The sequence below is a fragment of the Canis lupus genome, chromosome 14, assembly GCF_048164855.1.
Source record: "Canis lupus baileyi chromosome 14, mCanLup2.hap1, whole genome shotgun sequence".
In the NCBI taxonomy this organism is placed as follows: domain Eukaryota; kingdom Metazoa; phylum Chordata; class Mammalia; order Carnivora; family Canidae; genus Canis; species Canis lupus.
Genome location: NC_132851.1, coordinates 25,000,070 through 25,021,030, shown reverse-complemented (window position 1 = coordinate 25,021,030; position 20,961 = coordinate 25,000,070). Strand labels below are relative to the sequence as shown.

Below are 20,961 nucleotides of genomic sequence, written 5' to 3'. Positions count from 1 at the left end.
CAACTAAATGTCACTAGGTAAGAATCAGTAGCAGTGTCAAGAGCAGCAACTGCTCTTCCTTTACAGTTTACTTTGGGCAAGGTACTGAGCTAAGCACCTCACATGACTTATTTTAGTTAATCCCCCTCCAAACAAACAACCAGAAAGGTAAGAACTAACACATCCCTACATTACAGATTAGGAAACTGAGGCTAAGGAGTAATCTAACTTGGAGTAGTCAAAGAGCTCGCCAGTGTCAGGGGTGGGACTCACTGTACTGGCAGGTCTGTTAAACGTCTAAGTCCATGACTTAACTACTACTGTAGACTTCACAAAATACTTACCGAGTGCTCACTAAGGGCTGTGCACTGCTCTAGATGCTGGGATACAGTAGTAAAGAGATCAAGTCCCTGACCTCATGGAGTTTACATTCTAGTTGGGAAAATCAGTAACAAAATAACTAGATGATAATGAGTGCTACCTATGGAAAACAACTAAACAAGGTGGAGTAGGTGAGCTCATCTGTGATGGACAGTCAGAGGCGGCTTCACTGAGAAAATGACATTTGAAAAAAGAGACTGAAGCAAAGTAAAAGCAGATGAGGTGAGAAGTAATGATGGAGGGAGAGCAGAGGTCAAAGAGGCCAGGGTGTGGCCTAAATAACCTTTATTCTAAGAGAGGTGGGGAAGTTTGGGCAGGAGTGAGAAGATCTGATTTTCTGTTTAAAGGATCACTCGGGCTATTATGATGAGAACAGATTTTAGGGAGGAAGAACGGGAAGCAGGAGACCAAATAGAAGCAGGCCACTGCAATAATTTACACAAGGCTCATGGTGGTGTGGATTAGGCTGACAGCAGCAGATGAACAAAATGATTAAAGTTCGTCAAGGGTAGGAAGGGGCTAGCTATGTCAAAGTGAGAGAAGAGCACCTCCAGTAGAAAGAGTAGTGTGTACTGAGGCCAGAGACACGGGAACATTCCAAAAACTACATAAAATGGTAAAAGGTGAGACAAAAGAGTTGGTAACACCAAGTACCTATCTCTTCCGCCTGCTGTTTATAAACTCCCCTTTTCTATAAAACTCAGTGGTGGATGGTGATACCGGGGTGCTCTGGTGGCAAAGGGTGCAGTAGAATCTAAACAATGTAATCTTTAGATTTAGAATCTAAACAATGTAAGAAGTATTCCTTGCTCTAGCATTTGTGTGAGTGAGGGGAGACAGCCTACAGAGTAAATATGTACTCTGGTGTAAGCGGGGGGTACATGCCAGGTAAAGATGTTTGAATTTAATTCTGAGAGTAATAAGGAATAATAAGTGAAGCAAATAAAGTTGCATAAAGAGCAGGCAAAATAATGAAAATTTATAATTTAGAAACATCACTTGGGCTACACGACAGAAAACAATGGAAGGGAGCAAAACACTACAGCAAACGCGCCATGGGAGACTTAGGGCATGAGATGGGGATAAGGCCATCAAATTACTTGAGAGCTAGCTGGTCAAGCCTGGTGATGGAGCACATGCTGCGAGGAGCTCAGTGGAGGAAGGATGACCACCAGCTTTCCGGTGTGGGAAGCTAAGTGGATGGTATCGCCAGCTACCAAATTCTAGCACCCCAGAAGGAAATCACCAGGAAATGTCCTCCCTGATGCCTGCTGAATTTAAAGGGTATGTATGCACTGAGTGGGGGTGTCAGTATGGCTCTGGGATGAGAGCCCAGGCTTGGAAATAAGGATTTGGGCCTCAGCCGAATGAAGACAGCGATGCAAGCTAGAAACTAGAAGCTAGAAGCCATCTCCCAGGAAGAGAACAGGGTCGAAGAACGGGTAGGAATACAAAGATTTACTGGGTGGAGAGACATAAGTAGGGTTCACCAAAGGGACCATGGAGGAGTGGCCAGCAGCTAGAAGAAAAAACAGAAGTGTTATGTGTTTTCATAAGGGGAGGTTGGGCAGAAGGGTGTTATCAACGGCAGAGAAACCAAGTAAGAAAACAACCCACCAACAGCTACTGGGCTTTTCGCAGGGTGTGTAACCTGGAGCAGGTCACCTAACTGTCAGCCTTAGCTCCCTCACCTCCCCAGGGACATTACATTAGCTGCCGTACAGGTTGCCGTGAGGATATGAGGTGATGCCTACCAAGTGCTAGGCACTATTTTTATTGCCATGCAGGTCAGGTCGTGGTAACAGAGAGAGCGGAGCTGGGAAACATGAAGCAGTGGAACCAGTGACCATGAAGTCCCATGTGCAGTTTGAAAAAAGAGCAAGCGGCAGAAGAGAATAAGTCTTTTCCCTTTTCTTCCACCCCCTCCTGAGGTTTGCCTCTTCTCTCCCTTCTCAAGGCAGCTGAGAATGCAGTCATTCCCATGAGCCTGCCAAAGGGACCTGGCCACTTTATTTTAGAGTTTACACAAAGATCCATGTTTTTGCAGCCTTCTATTAAAATTATCAGGAATTTGTAATCTGGAGGCTATGTTCTTAAGAAGGGCAGCATAAATTCATGAGCAGGATGCACAGAGATAAATAAATGTCCCAGGGAGATTAAATCTATCAATTAGTGAGTTCAAAAATTCTTCTAACAGTTTTTGAAATGATAAGCCAGGTAATGTTTATCAAATGAAACATTCTAACTACATGATTAAGGAGACCTCTGACCACCAAATGGACTTTCAAGTTAGTTTCGACACAGAGTCACAGAGAAGTTTCCTAGGTGGCAAAAGCTTTCCTATCAAGGATTAAGGTAAACCCTTCCTTGCTCTCACCTCCTCAGAGATGTGGGGACAGCTACAACTGAAAAAAACATCTCCAACACTTGCATTTCTCTTGTAAGAAACATTGTGAAGAATTCACTGATTTTTCTTCCATATGATAACCATTTCCATACTATTTTCTTTCATAGCCTCTTTGCTTTGAGATTGACTTTGTAATTCTTTCAATGCAACCCTCAACACACGAAGCCTATATTATATGCCCTTCCCTAACTGCTTATTCTGTGTTACATCCATCAAATTCAAAGTTCCTGGAAAAGCCCTAATTATCAAGGATCTCAATTTTTCTCACACACATTTGGATAAACTCCCCTTTTCTATAAACCTGAGCAGTAGGTGGTGATACCGGGGCGCTCTGGTGGTAAAGAGGCACCCTGCTTTAGAATCTAAACAATGAAAGAAGCATTCCTCGCTCTAGCGTTTGTGTGAGTGTGTGGAGGGGAGGCAGTAGGTGGAGGAGATACCTACACGTACTTGGTGTTAGCCCTCCTGAAGAAGGCACACTTGACAGGAGAACAGAGAATGCTAAGTTTGATGGAAGTGCTTTCTTTCTGAGCATTCAGAACCAGGGAGACCAGCTTTTAACAGCTGGAACCACTGGAGAGTGAGTCATGCTCCACGTCTTCTCTGGGTTCTTCCGGTCACATCCTCCATGAGCTAGAGAGGATCTTAATAACTGAGAGAACAAATTCACCATTTCTGTTATCACCTAAAAGAAAGGCAAATGCCAGTTGTTTTTTTCCTTCTGTTCTTGCTAAGTATACATCAGAAAACCTATTTAATATGGCTGTAGGAACTAAAAAGTAGGCAAAATATCTATTCCAGAAATACTGCCTTTCTCCTCTAAAGCCATAACCTCTAACATCCTTAATTACCACAAATATTCTGGTAAATAGGATGTCTGACTTCAAATCCCTTGTCTTTGTACCATATCACGTATCTACAGCATGGAATGAGGGCTATCCATGGATATGAAGCTGGATCTTTCTCTGGGTTATCACATCTCACCCAACACAATAAAGACTATGGAATTACTAATACTCCAGTAGTGCATTAATGCTCCTTATCCTTACCTGTTCCATTCACTCCGGTCTAGCAGCCTATCAAATTCTCTGAGGCTGTCTTCTCTATAATTAATATGGCCTCTTAATATTTGAAATTACCTCCCAGTACTAAAGCTATCAAATTGCTTTTGCCTTCCAATTCATCTCCTATGAGGGAAGTCTCCTGACTAAATGAAAATGAATTCTATCCATCACAAACCTAATAAAAAAAAAGACACTATACTCAGGAAAATTAAAATAACCAAGACAAAAAAAGTCAGATGCTTCATAGTCTATATAATACTTTTTTAGAATAGTTTACAATAATCTGATTCTCAATGTTCAGAGATTAACTAACTTCCTTGAAACAAACACCTAATAGGGGACAGAACTGAGGCTAAGGGGTAGCCACCAAGTCTGAAAACACAGATAATACTATTTCCTAATGCAGGTAATATTATATAATTAAGCTATGTATTGTGTGTTCACCTAAATTCCCAGACTTGGTGGCCAGTTTGTAAAATCCAGATCTTCTAGCCATAACTTATTTTCATTGATTCTCATGTTTTGCCCTCAAAGTGCTAAAGAAGGGAGTAGTCAATGGAAAAAAATACCTCCTTACATTGAGATGGTATTTAAACATTTCTAAAACAGCTTTCATACTGTTTCCCAATTTGATTTCACACAACCACTTTGTGCATGGAGGTTGAAAGAGCCAAGTAATATTTTCTGAATGCCTACTATGTGAAACCTCACTTCCTGCGAAGGCATGAAGCATTTTTCCTACATTATCTCATTTAATCCTTGTTATAGCCCTATGAGGTGTTACCCTCTTTTTACAGATACGGAAACTGAGGGTTTCAAGACAAGTCACTAGTCTGGTGTCATACCGTCAGGCAGTGAGGAAGCAAGGATGAGGCTGGGTGTTCCAATTCTAACTGCAATGTCTTACCACTACCCAGTGACCATTCTTTGCATGGTCCATAAAATGCCTCACACTGACTGTGGAGACATATCTCCCTCAGTGCTTCTTAAAAAAAAAAAAAAAAAAAAAAAAGGGATCCCTGGGTGGCGCAGCGGTTTAGCGCCTGCCTTTGGCCCAGGGCGCGATCCTGGAGACCCGGGATCGAATCCCACATCGGGCTCCCGGTGCATGGAGCCTGCTTCTCCCTCTGCCTGTGTCTCTGCCTCTCTCTCTCTCTCTGTGACTATCATAAATAAAAAAAATTAAAAAAATAAATAAATAAATAAAAAAAACCTATAAAAAAAAAATTAATCATGAACAAATCTATAGGCTAACCTGGCAAGAAGAAAAAAAAAAAGTTACCTAGCCTGTGTTAACACAACAGAACACTAAGTGGCACAAGAACAAGCACTAGAGAAATGTCGGCTAGGTATACTTTTGTTATGGAAAGGACTGAAAGGACAAAGTATCTATAAAAATTGGAAAAAAAGATTTACTTCATTTTTATTTCAGATCCCTAAAATTCCTTCATAGTCACACCACTGCCACTTTCAAATTACAACACAGACAAAAAGTTTTAGAAGGGTCCATAATACTGGTTCAGTATTATGGTCCCTTCTAAAAGCTCTTTTTTTCTGATACAACAGTTCCATATAACAATATTCTTTTCCTCAAGCAGTTCTTCATTACTAACAGAACTCCTCTCCCTTATGCACATTGAATCAATGTGAAGAGTCACTTCTTATTTTGACGAAATGTCCCAAACTTTTACCTTTAGGAACTTGGTAATAAGACAGGTGTAAGACCAGAAGCGTATTTTATAAAGGATGCTAGACAAAAGCATTCTTACTCCCAAAAGAAATCTACAGCTCAAAGAAACTCAGGGAACTCCATCTGTCTTGAGGCCGGACAAGAGCCTTGAATTACAGATCAGAACACCAAGTTTCAGAGGCATCTGGCTGGCTTCATCAAAGAAACATGCAGCTCTTAATCTTGAGGTTCCTGAGTTCAAGCCCCATGGGGTGTAGAGATTACGTAAATAAATAAAATTTAAACAAAAAGAAAAACACCGAGGTTCAGAATAACTTCTTGAGAATAACCACATGACTTGAACATGTCCCTTAACCTCCCTGCGGCTCAGAGTCTATCACATCTACCTTTCTTAGTTGGAAGGTTGTTGTGATTATTAAAGAGGTCAAGGAGCCCAGAGGGCTTCTCACCCCTCACTTGGGGCAAAGGAAATTTGTCTCAGACTGTTAGTCAAAGGGCCAGGGGACTGACCAGGGGACATTTCCAAATCTGGTTTAAGCAAACCATCAATAGTCCTGGGCAAATATCAAATATTCAGGAAAGCCAAAAGAGAAATAAATTCATTATTGTCCAGACCTAGGCTAAATCTTTTAGAACATTTTAAACACAAAATGATACCATACTACAGATGGGCTTTGTTATAATTTTATGAATTTGGATCACAATTAACTATTTATGATTAAAACATTTTTGAAAATGTGCCTAGACTGGAACCCTAGCCACTGAACATTATTTATATAGGAGACGGTATTACATGATTCAATTCCGAAATCCAAACACTTGGACTCTATCTTCCTCTTCCCAGCTCTAAGAGCTAACAGGGACTCCCTTCCCTTCCCAACCTTTTTGGCAGAATCAGGAAGTATCCTTTGCTCTTTCATCCCCTGTGGCCATTTGGACATGAAAATGTCAAATGGGAGCTGTCAGGATGTAATAACTTACAGGACTACCTTTCACTGTTTTTGTGGAGGGAGGGAGTCCATAACACATTCCTGTTTATAATTTATTTTATTCACCACTGTTCAGTGAGGTATGCAGGACAAATACTATTATCACTCTGACTTTAGAAATAAAGAAGCTGGAGTACAGAATTAGCCTGATTTTCCAAGGTCACTTCATGGCAGAATGAGGACTAAAAGCCAGATCTTTATTTCCCAGCCCAACGCTCTTATCAATCAAACACCAACTGCTCAGGAAAGGGGGAGAAGGAAGTAAAGGTGATTATGATTTATTTAGACTTGATCTTTAGACTAATTTTGTCTGGCTTTGTGAATTTTCATTAATTTCCTTCTTCATTGTTGCCTGATGAGTTAGTCACTAAAACGATCAGATCAGAAATTATAAATTGTTTTAAATTATTTCCTCATTGTTATATATAGATATTCAACTTTAAGTGTTTCATAATGAAGTGACTCAGGGACTGAGTGAGGCCCATCTACATGAGTCACTTGTTGAACTGTTACAAGAGATTTATGCAAAACTCTTGGGAAGTGGGCGGGGAGGGGAGACAGAAATAAACATTTACCAAAAAGATGACTAAATTAAGGACAAAAAGTGAATGTAAAACTTACACATTTTTCTTTCCAGTTTAAGCTGTGGTATGGGAAAATAAGCGTGAGAGAACAAGACATAAGTGACCCCTCACCATTAATATCAGCCACCATTTGGTGGCTTAGAAGAGCTCACTAACTTAAACTACCATGTAGTGGGTGTTTCTATGGTAAGAAAAAGAAATTAAAAGTTAACAAGGACAGAATGCCAAGACCATGCCTTTATACGGCCCTCTTCCCTCTCCAGTGCTTTCACAGACGGTATCTCAGTGTATAATCGAGAAAATACTGAGATAGGAAGGGACACATACTACTGAGCTATTGTGGCAAGCCTGTTGAAGGTCACACAGCTATTGAGTAGGTAAGTGCTGAAGAAACTTCAATAATTCAATTAACATCAAACAATTTACCATTGTAATGGGATTGCACACATTTTACACTACAAAGGCAAAACACCTGAATTCCCTACTTCCGCAGAGCAATTCCATTAGCATTCTAGAAAATGTGGTAGCCTATAGTCATCTATATTATTTATAGGCGCTTTAAGTCATATCTTAAGAATTTCTTCTAAGAAAACCTTGAGCATTCGATGTTTCTGCTGGGGCTTTTTAAAACATGGTGTTAGCCACTTTACACATCAACTTTAATTCCTGATTTTACAAGAAGGATGCTCTAAGCATACCCAGGATGTAGTCAATTTAAAGTTCCTAACTTATGTGATGTTTTTGGCTTCTGTTACCTGTTGGGGGCTAAAGTAAACCTCGGGGTGGCAGAGAGTACTGTGACGGGTAGAGAGGGTTTGTTCCTTGGTGCCACTATCATTCCAAGAACCACAGACAGCTGAGGCAACGAGAAGACAGCCACTGAAGCACATGAGACCCTGGCTGGCAGCAGAAGGGAAGAAGGCAGAAAGCAAACTAGTCAAGGACATACAGAGAGTAATTGTGTGATGTCATCATATTACACTAGTTCTGGTTATTGTGTCCAATTTTAAGTAACGGTGATTCAGTCTTTCTAAATATCACTTTCTATTAGAAGATAATTAAATGACTTCTTTAAGATGAAATAAAGCATAGGGGGTGCCTGGGTGGCTCAGTCAGTTAGGGAGCAGACTCTAGGTTTAGCCTCAGGTTGTGATCTCAAAGTCCTGGGACTGAGCCCTGTGAGTGGGTTCTGTGCTCTGGGAAGGATATCTCAGGATTCTCTCTCCCCCTGTCTCTCCGCCCACCCATACTCTCTCTCACTCCCTAAAATGAATCATCTTTTTTTTTTTTTAAAGATGAAATGCAGAATAATTAGAAACTGTTCATGACAATTGACTGCATTACTCTAGCCCTTAAGAAACGAACACAAGGATTTTCACTGTTTTAAAGAATGCTGTATTATGTGACATAAATTTTCCTTAAAAAAAAAAAAGAAAAGAAAAGCAGCCCAGAAAGAAATGAAATTCAAAAAGCTCCAGTGGTTAAAATATCAGGTTGGCCAGAACACAAAAGAATGAAGAATACAGTGCCATTACTGCCAGAAGCTTAATGCTTTAAAAGAGAAACAGAATAAAAAGTTTTCTCTCAGTGACAGTTCACTGGGCATTGGCTCCACTTAAGGACAAAAGAGCTTTTCCGTACCAATACAATCGCAAATTTACATAGGGCTTGAAAAAATAAACCCATTTATTTATATTCTCTCCACTCATCCTCTTTCTATTCTCTCACTTGTCAACAACTTACGGGGATCACACGTTTGAAATATAGCCGACAACTTGCATTTGACACATCAGAGCAATAAATCCAAAGCATTTTCCTCTCCTGCTATTTTTTCAAGTGGGTGCTACTAACAAAGTAAACACAAATTACTTAAAGATGGAAATGTAGCTCAAGGACTATTTCTCTGTGTGCATGGATATATAATTATGCTATTTATTGCACTATCTTGCTGATATCTTTAAGTAATTTTTGGTTACTGAATTACCAAGCTTTTTACTCAGTTGTCTCATTCTTAAGTTCTAGTAGGAACCCCCCCTCAGGTCACCACTAACTAACTTTTGTCAAAGGGTTCAATCTCTTTCTCGTTGCTACAGATATTGACTATACTTAATGGCCAGGGAACTTCAAATCCAGCTGGCCAATGCCATGCTGCTTGCCAGCATCCACATGGACCCCATCCCCCCAAGTCTACCCAACACTTCCTGGTCACACCATCATGAGGACTAAGCTCCCCTCAATATCCACTCTGTCCCCATCACCACAAGACCCCTTCTAAGGAGAGAGGCCTTGCCTTCAGCCTCTGAGGAAACATTATCTCTGGCCTTTCCCAGTGGTTTTCTACTGTCTCATCTCCTCTCTTAATTTTAACTCAAAATTCCCTGTTAGATGCCATTTAAATTTGATCAAAGAAAATGACTTCTCCTTTACAGAATGCTCTGGGAAATGTTAGAAATTAGTACCCCTATTCCAGGCACTCTCCTGCTATCATTTTCCATCATTGCCAGAACTCTACAACCTCTACTACCACCCCCACTTTAAGAAGAAACCAAGGCTCAGGGCTAGAGTGGAGAAAAGCCAGAATTTAAGCAAAGGTCTTTATGCTCTTACTCTAAATTTCTTAAGTATATGTTGGCCAATTTCACTGTAAATATTATTTTGTAGCTATTTTGTATATCCATGTCAAGAGGCTTTTGTATCTTCATTAGACCAAGCACACTGCTGGCGGGAACTGAAAAACTTAACTGCAAGATTAATAAACAACTGCTTTCAATGCCACACTTTGAAAATGCATTCATTTTACAGTAAGCTTTACTAACATTTGGTGATCCAGTCCCCCATTCAATCTAGTTCCCGGCCTCTCTTCAGCTGCCCACTAGCACCATTGCCGGGTAATTGGGGAAGGCCTAAATCCCAGCTCTATTTTTCATACTTAACAATTATGGAGAAAAGTTTGATAAGAAAGGAGCTAAAGTGACTATCTAAAATAAGGGTTTGACACTATATATATGGACCACGCTTAATGTCTGAAATTAACAGGAGCTGGCTATTTTAAAGAACACCCACATCATTTAAATAACACAAGTAATGAGCTGCCACGACTGCCAGGGGCCACTGAGGCCCAAGCGTTCAATGTCTGGAGTGTTGTGGTGAGCCAGGCCTTTCAGTGTCTGTATGCTTTTGCTGCCCACATTGCCACTGGGTCCCTCATGCCTATTCTGTACCCTCCTCTCTTCCTTTCCTTGAGAACATTTCCTTCCCTCCTCAATCCTGAATCAACACTCCACACAGGGGTCTTGTTTACTTCAGACTCTGACAGACAAGCAATCACTGCATATTTTCAAAAACTTTTCCTTCCTCTTTTCCACCATTGGAATAATTCATAGTTTTTTCAGAGGCCTGGGCCTCTCCTGATCTACAGAAAAACACCTCCTAGGCCTATTTCTGAACTTCAGACAGGGAGTCTGATGTACTCCCAAGTTCTGTGGATGCCACAGAAACTACCACAAACAGCTGGGCCTATCTCAGCCTCTTCTGTAACATCGAATGTGGAGAATTTAGAAGTAGTTCCCAAAGCGGGTTTGGTGCAATGTCAGTCCTTCCCTCAAAGAGATTTTCTAGTTAAAGAAGTTTAAGAAATTACTAAATGTACTTTCTTTGGAAAATCACAGTGCATAAAAGCATATTAAAGGCTTTGGAGTCTTTAAGGAAATTCTTTTAATCAAGCATTCCCCAAACTTATTTGACCACAAAATCCTTTTTTCCTATTATACTTATTCACATCCTGATTAATCAGTATTAAGGAGGAAACTTTTGAAAATGCTGCACTAGAGACACATTAAGTCTCAGGAGAGTGTAAACATTTTATAATTCTGATTAAAATCCAACATTTAATACCTACAAAACACTAAGATGGATTTCTATAAACCACCCATGAAAACTGGTCTCATAACACAGAGCAGAATGTTCACCTATGAGCAGCTATATTACTCGGTGACCTAGAAGATTTACATCTGGGTTCTTCCCTACAGAAGCAACTCAGTTAGTGAAATACTATATCCACACCTGACTACTCTGTGTATTAGACAAAATGCTTACCAAACACAACCTTAATTTGGGAATAACTGCACAGGGAGTTCTAAAAGCACTACATAGAAATTAATTGCCAGTAACCCCAGAAACAGACACATTCTAGGTCAAGTGGCTGAAGAGTGAATACCTAGTCAACTTTTTTTTTTTTAACTGCTTAATTCCCACCCCTGGACAACATTCCTATAGACAAAAAGGTTCATATGAAGCATTAAGAAACCTTTGACAAGAAAGGTGCTAAAAGACCATGTGCCATCTTGTTATGTCAAGTGTGGAGGACAGGGAGTAGAGAAGTGGGTCTTTTCCAGTACTTTCCTAAATGGCTCCAAGAGATTTTCACTATTTCCACAATCATCTCTCACCTCTTGCTATTCTGCTGACAACACTAATTTCTCTCAAGCTCAGGAATCTTCTGTCACCAAAGTTTTTAACCCCCAAACTAACTTCCCTTTTTCCCCCTTGTCAATGACTCACCATGTGGAATACCTGTTTACATTCAGTCTGTAGAGGATCATATCTAATAAATTACATCCTCTGGCCTGAAACTTCCTTCAAATACTATAAAACATTCACTTTCTAAAGGAGAAATGCTCCCCAAATCTGGTTACACTAAAATAGTAACTCCCAACTTGCAAGATACCTCATATGATTTCCTGTTAAAGTAGTGGATGTTAAGATAACTTCATAATTTACAAAAGGCAAAGCTTGCCAATTGATGAAGGGTGAAGGGTGAGAAACCATAGGGAAGTGATATGTCAAAAACCATTCCAAACCATGTAGTTGCATAATGAGAAGGCTGAGGTAAGCTATACCTTTGACCCACCTTGTTCTTTTATTATACCTAAGATTGTGTTGGTTTCAACAGCTTACGTGGGGTACATTTCTACTCTTCTAACTCTTACCAAGTTAGTTTGAAAGGGCAGATTAAATGTTCAGGTTAGCTTATCATGTAAAAACCACAGTACACAGGGCATATCCATGAAGAGATTTATAAGGAACAACACAAATAGACCAATCTGGCACTTAGTTGCTCCTGTTCAGTTAACAAAAATAATTTCCCTCCCCAGGTACGAATTGCTATAAAATAAATGACTTAGGAAAACAAAGACAAATACCTGGTAGCAATCAAATTTAAATACTTTAAAAATTGGGACACCTGGGTGGCTCAGAGATTGAGTGCCTGCCTTTGGCCCAAGGCGTGATCCTGGAGTCCCAGGATTGAGTCCCGCATCGGGCTCCCCGTGTGGAGCCTGCTTTTCTCTCTGCCTATGTCTCTGCCTCTCTCTCTCTCTCTCTCTGTCTCTCATGAATAAATAAATAAAATCTTTAATAAATAAATACTTTAAAAATCCTACACAATCTATAAGATGCACGTAGCACAAAAGAAAGTAGTAGTAAAGTGAGGAAAATACAAATAATCTGATTTTCCAATAAATTAACACATGGAAGCAGCATCTACTAAAAGAACATTATACAGGTAAAATCTGACAAAGATTTAAAATTTGTTAAAGTGAAATTATTTAATTAAGCATCATGACAAAAAAATTAGCACCAAAGTATAATGTGAATCTTTTTTTTTTTTTTGTATAATGTGAATCTTATACCGTAGTACTTCTGCTAAGCTTTAGGACTGGACTGCTCATCAGAAAGCACACAGGATGCATATTTTATCCCCGACTGCTAATAATGTGAGGAACTAATCTGAGCCTATTAGGAACATTTATCATTCAGCTTCATAGTGCTGATCCTTTTTCACCAAAATTAAGGTGATAACAAAGTTGCAAGGACCACCCCCATGACAGTGGTTAGACTTTTTATCATCTCTTATTTGGACAAACACATACCTGAAAATGGATTTGAAGATTTCTTGAACTAAACTGATACCTATCCTCTGGAATCTGAAGTCCTAAGATGGGACTACAGGTTTAATTTTAACCAATCACATACACACTAAAACACACAAGTACAGAAACACAGTATTACCACTGTTCATTCAATACCAATTCAAAGTTTCATTTTGAGAGCCATCTCCTGCTTGACTCATCAAATGGCTTGAGAAGCAGAACATCAGTAATAAAATGATTGTTAAATCAATTCCTGCCATGACTTGCATTACTACTCACAGTTTCTGGCACATAGTAGGTACTTACTGTGAATGAATGAATCACTGACCAGCCTTACATAGGTTACTCAACTACTCTGCATATTTTAAGCTTTCTATATATAAAAGCAGGCTTTCTCCGGCCTAGTTTTTCAAATTGTCTGAAACTCTAACAGTAACACAACCAATAAAAAGATGCTTTCATTTCATGTAGAAGTCACAGAGACAGAGACAGAGAAGTTACATATCATGATCCTCATGCTGAGGCTCATTTGACTTTCATCCTAGTTTGAACACCACTTCTTCAGGAAGGAGTGCCCCAACCAGCAGCCCCCCCCGCCCCAAGCAGTATTATGCCCCCCAAATTATTAACTCTCCTTGAATGCTTGATTTTCCCTTTGTTGTACACACCACAAGTCATTGAATAAGACCTGTATTGCTCTTTGTTAAATGCTCGTCTCTTTCTCTAGACTCCAGACATCCTGAAAGTGGTGGTCATGTAGGCTTTGGTGACTACCTATGTCTTGCACCTAGAAGTACTGGCACCCAGGTTATTTAGTAAATATTTACTCAATGACTGTATGAAAACAAAGAAGCCCCTTTTTGAGAACAATGAGAACAATGGTGCCCCTTCAATATACTCAAATAATAAAAGCTTAGAAATCAGGGGAAAAAACATTAGGTCATCAAGCATAATGTTCAGAACATCACTGTTCTCAGTATGAAACTAAGAAGTTTTGCCCTGGTAGTCACAGTGATAAAAGAGGTAACTGTATTGTTGTGTGTCTGTGTGCCATTTTATAGATTTCAAAGCACTTCCATCATGTGTGTAGTTCATAACTGTAAGTCTCCAAAGGGTTCATACACAACCCTCTGTGGTATGACACGAAATATTCTAAAGAGTTGTGACAGGTATACTATGCTGAAGGTTTTAACGTATCACTTACAGACTGCGAATTTTTTTTTAGGGATCACAGCATAATATCCCCTTTACAAACTAGCTGGGACAAAGTCTTAATTTTTTTTTTTAAGTTGCAGAGCCCTGAAAGAAATACCAATTCTAAATAAGATCTTCAGGCACTGTAGAATATAGTAGTTCTATTTTCTCAGAGGACAAAGAGAGGCAATCTGAGAGCTTCTGCTGCATGCCAAAGGAACTTCCCAGAGATTGCTGGTAAATGGATCCACACCTCTAAGGTTCCAAAGTAAACTTCTAAAACCTTTTCAGAGGTGTATGACCTTCAGAATCCTGTGAAGGTGAGAGTAGGAGAGAGACATTTATTACACAGTCCTCACTAATGCTCTGTGATGATTAAAAACTTTCAACTTTCTATGACTATATGAAAATTCATAAAGAGACCACAAGGTGGATCAGAATTTTGGCAAACATTATAGTAATGGAAGTACTACTTGCCTTTAAGAAAGATCTTGTTCCACCTTTTTAAGGAATATGTTTGGAAGTTGGAGTTTGCAAAAACCCAGTTATCTTATATATTCACAATGTCCTATCCCTGCTATGCCCCTACATGGTTTCAGGTCTTAGAAACCTCATACAATTATGATTTGCTATTCTTGGTCTTGTATCAAGCTTATATAGAGGGCATAACTTTGCATCAGAAAGACAATAAACATGTTTTCTCCTCTTATGAAAGATCAGAATCACTAAATCCAACTTGCTCCATAGTCTGTAGTGTAAAGTTAGGGCTAAAAAGTAGGGTAAAACTCAAAGTACAGTCTTTCCTATTTAGTAGGGTTGGGATAATGGATGAGGTCTTAAGAAAGAAAAAAATGCTATTAACTACTGAATATGGGGGAGTGTTTATCTTTTTTTTCATAAGTGACTTGGTTTTTTGAAGGGGGAAGAGGTCCATTCTTTAGGTAAAAGTACCTTAAACATCTGTGAATCCTAGAGTTTAATAGAGAAAAAATTCACATAAAGTTTTTTAACTTCCCAAATCTGTTTTCTTATCTCTAATGTACACTGTGCAATTACATCTGCACAACATCAAAGTTAAAGATAGAAAGGCCTATCAAATAACCTCCATAGAATGTAAGGGTCAAAGCAGGATTAATCTATGTAAGAGGCCTAACTCTGATCTTGGTAGCAAACACACTTTAAGTGTTTTTTTAAGTCAGTCGTCTCCAACCCTGGACACATATTAGAATGAGTTTTTAAAAAAGACTGGTGCCCTAATCCTGCTCCAGAAATGAAATCAGAATCTCATTAGAATAAGGACAGGCTGGTTCTGAAGGTCAGCAGGAGTTGAAAACCTCTGGTCTAAGTGCTTTCTGTTATCCACTTTCAAATGACCCAACGTGATGAGATCACTTTCACATTTTTCCTATGGAAGGAATATTCACAGTCCCAGGACTAACAGCCACAGTGGTAAGAAAATCAGACTTTTACAAGCTGAACAAGTCTACTACTTCTTGGATATAAGCAGACATTCTTAAGTCACAAATACTACACTTAATAAATACTAACCATTAAAAAAGGAAAAAAATTAAATTGTTTTTAAAAAACACAGAAGAACTTCATCTGTGAACATATAATTATGTAATGCTCATTTAAGTATGGCTTAATTAATAAGCCATTTTTAAAAATTTATCTTCCACTGAATAGTAGCCAATCTTATAAAAACTTGATTTTTGGAACTTTCCCAGAGATAGAAGTAAGAAAAGGCAAATAAAGAAACCAGAAGTATAAGACACCCTATTACACAGGTATCTGAAATCAGTTCAAAGGGGAGTTTCCATTGCTCAGAGGACAAAGGACTTCTCAGAAATATTACTGCAATCATATTGCTCATTTCTTACTCAACCTGGTACTGCTGAAAAGGATGTCGCTATGTTCCCACCTTTGCTGCCTTATGTGTTGTTTCTGTGACAGCTGGAGTCAACAAAGATAAGTTCGGCTTCTGGAAAAACCAAAATGTCAGCCTTCTTTATTTTTCAACTTGCTCTAAAACTCTCCCCTATTATCTGATTCTATGAATTTTGCAATAGCTGCATATTAGTTAAAGCTGGAGAATGAGTAACTAAGCCGGTCTAAACTGTATGCTGCAGTAAACATGATAAAAACATGTTCTATGCAATTTTTTAGCATTTTATAAAAATCTCACATTCGAAGGGAGCTTGCTTACACTAAAGATTTCAAGACCCGGCAGCCCAGGTCTTGGTTTAGCGTTCAGTGGTTTAGCGCCGCCTTCAGTCCAGGGCGTGATCCTGGAGACCCGGGATCGAGTCCCACGTCAGGCTCCCTGCATGGAGGCTGCTTCTCCCTCTGCCTGTGTCTCTGCGTTTCTCTCTCTCTCTCTCTCTCTCTGTCTCTCATGAATAAATAAATAAAATCTTAAAAAAAAAAAAAAAAGATTTCAAGACCAAAGTGGGGGTGGGGGGGAAAGCAAGAAAATCTAAAATAGGCATAATACTCTAAATAAACCTAGGTGGCCCAGCTGGGAAAATACTTAAGATTCCTTTTCTATAAACGTCTTAATTAAGATGAAATTAACAGTGGCCACAGTAATGATAAGGAACTATTAACAGTTAGAGAAGAATTTTGATGATGTGCTTCTGTGTTCAGGTCAGTAGTTATAACCAAATATTACCAGGTGAGTGGTATAAACTTACATGACTTATTGCAGATTGAACAGCCTTTACATAATGGTTTAGTTCCCGATCCATCATGGCCAATTCAACCATTGCCTTGTCCATACTGTATTCACTACTCACTTCAGCTGAAAGAAAAAGAAAGTAATTACTGTTTTCCATTTAAAATGCCATCTCTGGAAAAAAATTGCTCCAATATCATCCTTACCAGTCTATGATCTAAACAATTTTATAAAAGGTATTACAGATTTTTTTAAAGACTTCCTTAACATAGGCCTGCTTCATTCAAAATTCTGAGAATACACCCAGTCGAAGAAAGCTCAAAGGCTGGAGTGGAAAAAAAAAAAGAAGAAGACTCAGACTTAGGAGTTCTAAGCTATGCCACTTAGTTGTGTGATTGTAAATCAGCCACTACACTTCACTCGGCCTCCGTTTCCTTTTCAGTTAAAGCAGCCCAGCTATGTATCTGCACGTGCACCTCACGGGATTATTAAAGATCAAATAAGAAAGATTTCCATTTCTAGTAGGTTAGGTTACGTGTACCAATTCTACTGAAAACCACAAAAACAGCTAAAGTAGAAGGTACAAGGAAGGGAGGGAGGGAGGGAGGGAGGAAGGAAAAGAGGGAAGGAAGGAGGAAAAGAAGAAAGGAAGAAAGAAAACTCCTTAAAAACAAGAGAGTTACGGGACAGAAGCAATCAGGGACAAACCTAGCAAAAACAGAAAAAGAAAAACAGGGCCAGAACACCATAGTCTCATACAACTCACCCCCACCCCCCATCCCCCAGCCCCCACCCCAGCTGGGTCTTTACTCGTCAGAATACAGAGGAACCAAAGTAATGCCACTCTGCTCCTCCAGGCTGCAGTGGGGTTGGCCTTGGCAACTGGGCAGAGAAGAGGTAAGAGAGAAAGAAAATAAAGCTGGTTCTGAAAACCTGTGGCCACAAGGCTTTCAGAAGGATGTTCAGCCTGGGTTCCCGTCACCTGAGTGGTCCGGGGAACCTCAGTTCTGATGTTGGTGTGAGGTGGTTTCCCCCTAGAAGTACCCCTAGGTACTCCCCTCTGAAGAAGACCATCCTAGGCCTCTGCTCATCTGCACAAATAATCGTGAAGGAGAATGAGATTAGAGGAGGAAAGGTAAAACAAAATCAACAGAAAAACCTTACAAACCCTAAAAAAAATACAAGAAAACAAACATCAAGAGTAAGAATCAGCAGACACAGATCCACAAATGTTTCCAATACTGGAGTTATCAATCAATTAGAGAATGAAACAATTATGCTTACTATGTCTAAAAAATAAAATACTAAAAAAATTAAATTGAATTAAAAATTAAAATACTCTGGCTTAACAGGAGACGATAAAGAGTATTAGCGGATTGGAAAGGCGAGGTAGTGTTTTTAAGTGTTTTTAAACTATTTTCAAGCTCTAAACGTACAATTTAATAGATCAGGAGATCAGGAACACAAAATAATACAAATTTTATTTAAAAAGCTGAATGAAAAATAAAGCTGAGTAAGTCACCTGGGAATGCACACACTCAAATATTCTCCATTCAAATACCTTAGCTCAGACAAATGTCAGGATTTCTTGTCTACTCCGCAGGATACAACAGATCATCCCAAAGTCAAGAAATAATATAAAATACATTTACATTTAGGTTTTGAAAGGGATTTTCCTGGACTTCATTATAAACACATTTCAGAAAATATCTCCTGGATTAACCTGCTTCTAGTAGAATGTCTCTTGGCTTATAACACCCAGACTTCACACTTCACAGAGTGTGTGTGTGTGTGTGTGTGTGTGTGTGTGTGTATCCCAATATAAAGTTTTTTGCTTTTGAGGAAGGGGAAGGGGGCAGTATTTACATAAGAAAAATTTGTATTTACATTCCCCAAATTAAATATAACATTTTTAACAAAATAGTGTGTGAGAAAGGACCCAAGCCATATTCCAAATAAAACTGTCAAGAGTGTCAATCACAGGTCCATGTCGTGAAAATGTCCAAATGTTAACAAGGGAGACAAGCTGTTTAGGTGTTGCTGATATAGCAACATGTATCTGCTATGTAGATATCAATAGTTTGTTAAAAATCATATTAATTACTTGATGATCAGAAAGGGAATTTTAAGCAATTTATATCCGAATATGATGGTTTATGACTTATATAAAGGCAGGCATTTTTCTGTATTTAATTAATCAGTGGAAATCAATACAGTGTTGGCAATCTTCCTATGGAATTAAACAAGTTTATTTTTGAAGGCACATAAAAACGTGCTTTTGACATTAAAAATGCTATGAGAGAGTTTGCAAAATAAAATAAATGGGATCATGGTATTCATTATCAAGGTCCCAAGGATGTTAGCAAGACTTGAACCAGATGGCAACTTCGAATTACAAGGCCAAGGAGACCTTGCCTGCGAAGGAGAAAATGAGTGACTGGCTGGGTCAGGTTTGATGGCATGAAGCCTAAGGCAAGAATCTTTGGAAACCATCTGTGGCTTCCTGCAGCCTCAGCTAAGGCTCCAGGGCCCCAGAATGCTTAGCTGAAGGACCTAAACATGAACAGTGCAGCCCGAGGCGAGAGGGAAAACACTAGAAAAGATCAGGAAGCTAGTCCGGGAGAGGAACGGAGACTCACACCCCACCTGGAGGTGAGCCCAGTCAGATAATTTCTGGCTAACGTCAGTGTCTCAGTCCACAGCAGAAAAGGGCTTGAGGCCAGAGACCTAAGCATGAGAAGGAGCCCCATAGCAAAAGGAATCTGGAAGAAAGGCCATGAGAACATCCCTGTCAAGGAGCAACCTGCTACAGCTATTTTAAGATTCTTTTGGTGACTCTTTCTGTTCTTGTTAACTCTTACTTCCCTACTGTGATCTAATGTCTTTTAAAACAGTGATTTGTATTTATGTTTCAGAAGCACCTGGCCATGGAAGGCATAGTGAATTGGTGTCTGGCCCTACAAAACAATCGAGGTGAGGAAGGAGCACGGTGTGGCACGAAAAAGGCAAACAGGCCAAATAAGTCCCCGAAAGATTCAAGAGGAACTAGGAATGAGCACAGAGAAAGCAGGGGTAGGAGGGGGGTGTTGAAGAGGGACTGACCAGCCCAAGGTTCCTTGCTCCTTTACTGCATAGTACAGAATCCCACCACCAAAATTCCCCCACTAATGCAGGAAAACTTCCTAACAATCTACACCAAACTAAATCCTATATACATCCTTCAAGGGCTGAGCTCAAGCCCTACCTACTTTTAAACCATACCCACTGAGAAAGATCTCCTTCACTTAATTTATCTTTAACAGCTGTACTTGATACTTTGGCACCTGCAACCATAAACAGTCTTGTCTTCTTGTATGCATTTGTCTCATTTCTCCAAACAGATTTTAACCCAGTTGAGGGCAAAAATGCTGCTTTAGTGTTCTTGGAATCCAATGAAGAATTACAGCATCTCTTCCCTCAATGTTCTCACATGGCATTATTTGATAAATTTGAAAATTAAACTTTCACTGAACTGTAAGTTTGTCCTGCCTCAGATATCCTACTGAATTAAAGTGTAATGAAGTCATGTGAGATAAACTCATTTGTCTACTATATTTTCATGGTGATTTTTCCATCAAAAAAAGGTTGGCACCAGCACGTGGGGGCAAGGGAGGTGAGGGGAGGGAAGCACACAAATAATGTTAAAATTCACAGAATGACAATCCCAGAGAGAAAATTATTACTGTACCACAAAAGCCTGGCATTACAGGAGACTGATGCAGCTGACAAAGCATGGAAAGCAGTAACGACAATGAAAAAGAAATACATAACAATAACAGCTGTAGCTAATAATTAGTAAGCACTTTATACTGTGCCAAGATTATACTGAGCACATCATTTACAGCAAACCTCACAGCAACTTTTTTATCTGCACTTCACCTATGAGAAGGGAAAAACTGAGCAGCTGAAGGAAGCTGCTCTTTGTGCTACAGAGCAGTGAGTGGCACAGTGAGGTTGCCAAGTCAGGCTTTTTAGTGACAAAGTTTGCAAACTTGCCCGCCTGTGCTAACAGGTGCACAAACGTGACAAG

The 20,961-nt window shown here is 39.4% G+C and overlaps 1 protein-coding gene across 7 annotated transcripts in view; it reads right to left on the bottom strand.

Moving 5' to 3' along the window:
• Positions 1-20,961, bottom strand: part of NSMCE2 (NSE2 (MMS21) homolog, SMC5-SMC6 complex SUMO ligase) — a 214,300-nt gene that overhangs the window by 159,848 nt on the left and 33,491 nt on the right. For all 7 annotated transcript variants that reach the window (XM_072774476.1, XM_072774479.1, XM_072774481.1 and 4 more), the window contains one exon: positions 16,912-17,018. In XM_072774476.1, the coding sequence (XP_072630577.1) occupies positions 16,912-17,018 (107 nt within the window). The remainder of the gene's footprint in view (positions 1-16,911; positions 17,019-20,961) is intronic.